Genomic DNA, 8,230 nt, shown 5'->3' on the forward strand with positions numbered 1-8,230 from the left:
CAAACAGGCTAATGAATAGCTCGACACAACTCATACCTGGGCAGAGTCTAGACTTTCTTATATATATATGATATCTTATATATAGATATTCTATTCTTTGCATCTGCTGGGCATGGCAGGGTATGATATGACAGCTGTCATAGCCTACCCTGCTCACACAGTAAGTCTGTTTAAGTAATTAATTAATTAATTAATTTGTTTAAAAATAAATACTTTAAACACTAAAACAAAAAGGAAATAATAATAAATTGGCTTGGGAATATATAGGCCTATAATGTTCATGCAAGAACTGTCATTCTGACTGACAACCAGAGAACAACAGATATTAAATAGCCTACTGTTAGTTAGAGTTATATAATGTAGTCTTGTGTTTTATTAAAATTGATTATAGGCCTAATTGATATCTCAAAAGGATATGCACTTGTGCACGGCGTGAGCACTCACACTGCAATGCAAGATTTTCATAAAATATAATAACTTGCCATTTCGGTTTGTTTCTCACATAACCCTCAGTATACCTTCAGAATGCTTGGAATATACACCACGAGATGCATATGATTATTTTACGACAGATATGCATCCGCTTAAAAACAACAAACAAAACCTAAAGTCACCATTCTCTGCCATTAAATTGGCAAGTGCGAGCAGGACATTTTTGTGTTATTAAGTAATAAGCCTTTAGAACAGCATTAAGGTGAATATTCACTCTAATTCACACAGTTCCAATAAATTGCGATGGGTTAAATAAACTCAATAAGCAGACAGACTACAGTCAAGCGCAGACCAGTATTGAAGTGCACAGGAAATAAGCAGCAGTCATATTTAAAGCAGTTTAAATTAATATTGAGTACTGATTGACGGTCACTTGGATTTTTTTCCCCATCAAGGGGAAATAACTTAATACTCTGTCATTTATAGTCGTATAGTAAAATGTATATTTTTAATTGTGTAACGTTACGTTCAAAATAACTACAAAATCGACCCGACCAGGCTATAGTCCAAATATAAGTACCGGTACTTATTATTAAGTGTACCGTGGCGATTCGGAATAAGACATAAACGCGATTTGGAAGATGAACTCATGATGTACTAGCTCATTATATACATTTTGAACACAGAAAAAGTTACATAGTGCTGCTTTAATATGAAAATAAATACATTCAAAGTAATGTGTCATTGTTTTCAATCATTTGAAACTGATATGTCAACATCTCAAAAATGTGTTTTATCATATGGTTTCATTCATTTATACTGGTAACTACCAACAAGTATGGAACCTACATGTTTTTTATTCCTCCCCCTCAGATCATGTCAGCCGCACATGTGTGTCGTCCAAAAAATGATGACTGTGATTTGCCCGAGTCATGTACTGGAAAATCAACCTGGTGTCCTGAAGATGTCTTTGCAGTCAATGGAATCCCTTGCAAGAATGGTAAAGGCTATTGCTACAATGGCCAGTGCCCACAGAGAGAGGAGCAGTGCATTAAAACGTGGGGTCCAAGTGAGTACAATAATATATTGTTGCAACACAATAATAGTGAAAAATAATCAGTGTTAAGCCCATATGATTGTGCCTATTTTTTCTTTTTATTAAAATAAAAATAAAGCTGCTGTGGTGGCTCGAGAATCTTGCTACAACTACAACACAAGAGCAGAATACTTCGCCTACTGCAAACATAATGGCGATAAATATATTGGATGCCAAAGACAGTAGGTTTTTACATCAATCTGTCCATTCATTAATCTCTTCACATGTCATACTGCCCAATTACTATTTTTGTCCCGTCTGATCAAACACCAATCTTATCTGTCTGTCTTCAGAGATGTGATGTGTGGAAAACTGTTCTGTGAAAATGGCAATGCAAGTCCCAATTATGGACGGCTGGTAAAAGTCAAAGAATGTAAAGCCACATTCTACAGCGATCCTGAAAATGATTATGGCCAAGTCGACACTGGCACCAAATGTGGGGAAGGGATGGTAAGACTGGTCTCTAGATACACGCCAGTTATACACAAACTTCCTTGTAGTTTCATAACTATGAACTCCTTTAATCATCTCTAATGAAAGAAAGCTGAAAACATTGTAGGTTTGCTACAGTTGTGACATTCAAGTCATTTAAGCACGATGTGTTTGTTTTTTTCAGGTTTGTAACCAGAACGAGTGTGTTGACCTAGAGACGGCTTACAAAGCAACAAACTGCTCAGCCAAGTGCAAAGGCCATGCGGTATGACCAAAAATATCCCTTTATCGAACATTGACTTCTTTATTGTCTTCATAAAATGACAAAAAGTGCTTTATTTCAAAAGGTCATTGGTTTTTTGACTATTTCAGGTCTTTCACAAGTTACACATACATCAGAATTTGTAACTCGATTTTGAAGAATTAATGTAAGTGTATATTTTACAGGTTTGTGACCACAGAATGGAGTGCAGATGTCAACCTGGATGGCTGCCGCCAGATTGTGAAACACCAGCAGAAAGTGATGGTTTGTCTAAAGGTATACCACAGATATTGCCCTCAAAATAGCCTATTCTTTTAGTTTTGAGGATCATGAATTAGATTTTTTTTTTGCCTTTGCATTTCAAGGTGTGAAAATAGCCATTGCTGTGGTTGTCTGTGTCCTGATTGGGATACTTCTATTTGGACTGGCCGTCTTCTTTTACAAGCGCAGAAAGAGCACACCACATTCATTCCGGTAAGACTATAGGAAACCAACACTTAAACACTGGGGAAAGTCAATAAATGGAGTGTATTTAATACTGCTGTTTTCTCAATAGCCATCCAAGGCTGCAGAAAGTTCATGTAGTCGACATCCCTGACTACAGCCTTCAGTTGATATCAAATCAGAAGCCATCTCCGGTAACTTGCAGTCACATCATTTCATTTAACCACAGACATAATCTATTCCCAGTGAATGGTGAAAGTGTGATCAGGACTTTGTGATCTCTTCTTTATTCTTAGGCAATAAGGCCTACAGCACCTCCTCCACCTCCACCCTCACCCTCTTCAGTCCAATCCAGAGTTCTACATAATGACTTTATAAATGCACGGCAGGTAGCAAAGCTAACTATATAATGTGTAATGACTGATGTTCACATCAGGATTTAAAGGAATAGCTCAGCCCAAAATGAAAATTCTGTCATCATTTACTCACTCTCATGTTGTTTCAAACCAATTATGACTTACTTGCTTCTGCGGAATCCAAACGTTTAGCATTCGTGCTGCTCTTGAAAGTAGATGCAGTCCATGTGACTTGTGTAATATTCAACATCTACTGAAGAAGTGCAATATCGGTGTGAATGAAAAAAAAAATGGGTGTACAAACAATTTTCACTGAATTAAACTAAATGTGTACTGTTTTATTTAAAATGGAATTTATTGACAAATGTTTGCCTTAAAAATGTTGCTCAACAGCATTGGTCACCATTCACTGTATTATATTCTGCTATAAAAATGATTAGGAATAACTGAATGAATATGGGCAGAATTTTGGGTGTACTATGTATACCTTTATGCTCCCAGTCACTGAGCCTAAGAACATTTTGATAAAAAAGATTATATCTGACAAGTTTATAATTCTCCCCCTCATAGGCTCTTAGACCACCTCCTCCAAGGGTGTGATGTCTAGCACCTGTCAAACCTCAAGAAGTGGAACCATGCAGCAGATTGGAATGGTCAGTCACTCCAGAACCTGCAGAAGTGTGTTAGGAGACTGAGGCTTAGTAAACCCTTCAAGAAAAATCTAATGTCTGTGAAAATAAGCCACATGCCTAGCATAAATATGAGACTGACACATTGAGTTGTTCTTATAATTTGACTGAGTAAAAGATTGTCCTTGAGTTAAATAATGAATTTGAAGTCAGGTTTGTTTTTAACTGAAAATTATCTTTTTTTTTTTTAATTTAATTTAATTTGTACAGTCTGTTTCTGTGTAATAGAGCCTGCCTTATGATTTTTTATCAGCTATTTCTTCATTGCAATGCCAACCAAGGTGAAAACAACTGTTCTTTTTTAACATATATATTTTTTAAATTGTTACAATGCACTTTCAAGCGATATCAAACAAAAATGCTTAAAAAATTTTTTTTTTGTGTGTTTACCATTTAGTTTTGTATTTATGAAAACTTGTAAAATGCAATGTGAATGTATGAATGAAATATATTTTAATGTTGACTCACATTCAGGTGGCTGTTTTTAAAAGACAAAATATGACCAAACATGAGGTCCACAGTATTTCAGTTTTTATTTGTTGTCTTGACTGATACATCTACATAATATCAAGAATTTCTGGTGGCCTTGCATGACAAGCACTTGATAAAATGGTTGTTCAATTAAATCCCCATATTGTATTTTTAATGATGCTATAGTTGTGCATAAACATTTCTACACATTCCCACATCTGTGTTTCAGGGACCTCATTGAATCGCTGAACCTGTGAAGGCCTAATACTCAACATTTCATTGCACACAGAAACTTAATAGATTCAAACTTCCTCTTTCTTCAACTAAAGAAGTTCAACCCTTCAAGAAAAATCTAACGTCTGTGAAAATAAGCCACATGCCTAGCATAAATATGAGACTGACACATTGAGTTGTTCTTATAATTTGACTGAGTAAAAGATTGTCCTTGAGTTAAATAATGAATTTGAAGTCAGGTTTGTTTTTAACTGAAAATTATCTTTTTTTTTTTAAATTTAATTTAATTTGTACAGTCTGTTTCTGTGTAATAGAGCCTGCCTTATGATTTTTTATCAGCTATTTCTTCATTGCAATGCCAACCAAGGTGAAAACAACTGTTCTTTTTTAACATATATATTTTTTAAATTGTTACAATGCACTTTCAAGCGATATCAAACAAAAATGCTTAAAAAAATTTTTTTTTGTGTGTTTACCATTTAGTTTTGTATTTATGAAAACTTGTAAAATGCAATGTGAATGTATGAATGAAATATATTTTAATGTTGACTCACATTCAGGTGGCTGTTTTTAAAAGACAAAATATGACCAAACATGAGGTCCACAGTATTTCAGTTTTTATTTGTTGTCTTGACTGATACATCTACATAATATCAAGAATTTCTGGTGGCCTTGCATGACAAGCACTTGATAAAATGGTTGTTCAATTAAATCCCCATATTGTATTTTTAATGATGCTATAGTTGTGCATAAACATTTCTACACATTCCCACATCTGTGTTTCAGGGACCTCATTGAATCGCTGAACCTGTGAAGGCCTAATACTCAACATTTCATTGCACACAGAAACTTAATAGATTCAAACTTCCTCTTTCTTCAACTAAAGAAGTTCAGGTTGCCAGTACACCAAGACCAGCCCACACGCTGTTAAACCATTCAAGAAAAACTATACCTGATCCCAGATAAGCTGCTTAATCTCATCTCAGTACTTCCATTGGTATCATTTGAAATACATGCAAATAAATGTAGAAAATTTTCCCTTTGGAGTCCACAGACATACTGCACTGATTTGATCATGCAAAACACACACATACTTCAGGAAATGCTGTATGCCGGAAGGTCGCACTGCAATCACATATTGATTTCTCATAAAAGCTGAATTCATACACCTAAAGATGAGCATGACATATTAGTCATATTATTAGATTTGCATGCTTTTGGGATGAAAAAATTAACTCTTTTAAATCAATCTCGTGTGAAGAACTGGTTCTGCATTTAAAAAATAAAATAAACACACACACAAAAACATTTTACAAAATTAACTGATGTCTAAAATGTACATTTCAAATGCTTCCAGAAAATGGGGTGCGTTGCTCGTGCATAGCATCAGACATTTAACACCATCAAAAAATCAAAACCTGCTGCTCCTGTTAAAAAGAATAAAAACATGCATTAAAAGGCTTAATGCTCTTCCTCCAGTCTCTTAAAGTTCTATATCTGTATCTCAACAGTAGGTGGACACATACCACAATTTTCCCTAAACCTGTTAAAACAAGCAGCCATGTAAAAACCTTACCACAATACCTCACATAGTGTTACAGCTCAAACCACCAAGTCAGTTTGTGACACATTTATCAAGCTCAGCATGCTTTGTTAATGTCTCGAGCAAAAACTGGATGAAATCGATAGTCTGTGTACTCTGTACGAGCAGTCTCTCAGTGAAAGATGAATACTTTGCATTAAGCCTGGAGGACATTCTTTAGAGAGAATAGGACTTCCTGCTTTTTACGTGTTACGTATAGGTGTTCTCTATTTACAATGACTTGCATTTAGTGCAATATTCTTCAGACTGACCCCATTACCTCCTCATCATACCCTAAAATGGGGTTGGTTAGAGCTCTGGCAGCAAACTCATCACAGCACAAAAAAAGAGACTTTGGCTTTTGAGTCGATCAAAGCAACTTCACACGTCCCACATTGGCTGTTACACGTCTACATGAGCTTATAGGCATGCTAACAAATTTCACTGTATATATTAACAAATAAAACTGGTTTGTTGCGTGGCAATCTATCATCTTTTTGAAGAAACATCAATAAGATAAGTGTGGCAGACACGAAATGAGGAAAAGTAAGTCTTGTCTGAAAGTTCGCCCAATGATAGTTCTAAAGAGACTAAAATAACTTCCAGTACAGATGCAAACGTTAGATTGTGATTGTGACAGTGCTTTCAAAAGACATGCTTTGTTTTTGCTTTTTTCACTCATGCAAGTAGAATCAAGCAACTCCCATTTAAGATCAATGTTGTGGCTACTTACATGTGGTGTCATCTGGCTGTAATCGGACAAAAATGAATATAAATGCTAGTTTTTCCACGTAGAAATAGACATGTGGAACCCAAAGCAGCTATGTTCATTTAGTCTGAATCTTACTTGAAACTGAATATTATTAAACAGTTATATAAAATATGTTTCGATGAACATTCCCCTTAATTTTGGTTTGTCTTAATAAATCCCTTACAGACATTTATTGATAACATACATCAGTATATTCAAACCATCCCTTGCCAAATACATTGTGACATAAAATATTATAAAACTGGGATTAACTAGATCTTCTGATCTGTACACCATCTTGAACCCACATCTCTGTTCTCGAGTTACAAAACTGTAGTTGAAGTTTAAAAGTTGACACATTGTGACTGTATACCTGCTTTTTGCACACTTTCAAATGTTCACTCGTCTTTAAAATGTTGCTATCTAGTACATCTAATACATTTCATTTAATAAATAAAATCTCATGTTTGTACTTAGTTGTAAGTGATTTCTCTCTCTGTCTTGTGGAATGATTCCTCTCCACATCTCAGGCCCTCCTCTGCAGGATCCGGCAGTTGAGGGGTCTATCTTGTGGAGAACGTGGCAGAGAAAGAGAAAATGCTATGGAGCAGAGGAAGAGTGCAAAATCTCCCCTTACACATTCCCATCAGTGCCGTTTTTCTCGTTGGCAGCGTTAACTGTGGTACCGTCAGGTTGCTGGCCGTCCTTCCGAGGAGGCATCCGTTCGTTTATTCGGTCCAGGCCACGAGCTTCTTCGAAGTTGCGGATTTTCCGTGTAGGAGAGAAGCCTTGGATGGCTACCGGGGGGGAAAAAAAATTTAAATCAAGGAAAATGAGGTAGTTAGGAAAATGTGCATTAAAGGTTATTGATAACTTTCAGTGTTCAGTTTAAAAAAAAAAAAAGTAAAAAAATGAGACGATGATAAAGCTGTGCTAGCTTACAATATGCCATTTACTGAAATAAGTTAACCTTTGGGCATTTGCAGTGACCAAAAAGTCTATTCCTCGAATGATTTAAAGGGTTATTTCGCCCAAAAATGAAAATTAGGCTGTGTTTTACTCACCCCCGAGGCATCCTAGGTGTATATGACTTTCTTCTTTCAGACAAATCCAGTCGGAGTTATATTAAAAATTGTCGCTCTATCATTGCAGTCAGCGGGTGTTGCAGTGATTCAGTCCAAAAGAAGTGAAATTAAAAGTGTCACACGGCTTCGGGGGGTGAACAAAGGCCTCCTGTAGCGAATCAATGCGTTTTTGTAAGAAAAACATCCATATTCAAAACGTAATAATCACTTTAATCTAGCTTGCGCCAGCAGTTGTACACAGAAGCAGTTCCGGGCTGATGAGGTATGAGTTCAGCATTGCGCATGCGCTGGTGAGTCTCGTGAAAACCAACGTTTGTTAACAGGAGCAAAGGAAGCAAAGTTTCCTTACTTTAGCAAAGGAAAACCAGTCTCCTCTTGGCTTATATCGAAATCCTC

General features: G+C 36.0%; 1 protein-coding gene and 1 long non-coding RNA gene across 2 annotated transcripts in view; one reads left to right on the forward strand and one right to left on the reverse strand.

Moving 5' to 3' along the window:
* Positions 1-1,283: 1,283 nt before the first annotated feature.
* Positions 1,284-3,952, forward strand: LOC107587307 (disintegrin and metalloproteinase domain-containing protein 28-like). Its single transcript, XM_016275023.1, has 9 exons — positions 1,284-1,501; positions 1,608-1,710; positions 1,822-1,978; positions 2,145-2,225; positions 2,408-2,498; positions 2,588-2,696; positions 2,779-2,860; positions 2,963-3,055; positions 3,593-3,952. The coding sequence occupies exons 1-9, from the start codon at positions 1,309-1,311 to the stop codon at positions 3,620-3,622; spliced, it is 939 nt and encodes a 312-aa protein (XP_016130509.1). The 5' UTR covers positions 1,284-1,308; the 3' UTR covers positions 3,623-3,952.
* A 1,702-nt stretch (positions 3,953-5,654) lies between these two features.
* The window catches only part of LOC107587308 (uncharacterized), an 11,136-nt gene continuing 8,560 nt past the window's right edge, over positions 5,655-8,230 (reverse strand). The window contains exon 3 of the long non-coding RNA XR_001609460.1: positions 5,655-7,546. This is a non-coding gene — a long non-coding RNA (uncharacterized lncRNA). The remainder of the gene's footprint in view (positions 7,547-8,230) is intronic.

Source organism: Sinocyclocheilus grahami, unplaced genomic scaffold (genome assembly GCF_001515645.1).
Source record: "Sinocyclocheilus grahami isolate Dianchi unplaced genomic scaffold, SAMN03320097.WGS_v1.1 scaffold92.1, whole genome shotgun sequence".
NCBI classification, from domain to species: domain Eukaryota; kingdom Metazoa; phylum Chordata; class Actinopteri; order Cypriniformes; family Cyprinidae; genus Sinocyclocheilus; species Sinocyclocheilus grahami.

Coding starts and splice junctions, on each gene's coding strand:
- LOC107587307 (XM_016275023.1), top strand. CDS start 1,309: ATGTCAGCCGCACATGTGTGTCGTCCAAAAAATGATGACTGTGATTTG. Junction 1,502..1,607: donor CATTAAAACGTGGGGTCCAA/GTGAGTACAATA, acceptor ATAAAAATAAAG/CTGCTGTGGTGGCTCGAGAA. Junction 1,979..2,144: donor CCAAATGTGGGGAAGGGATG/GTAAGACTGGTC, acceptor TGTTTTTTTCAG/GTTTGTAACCAGAACGAGTG.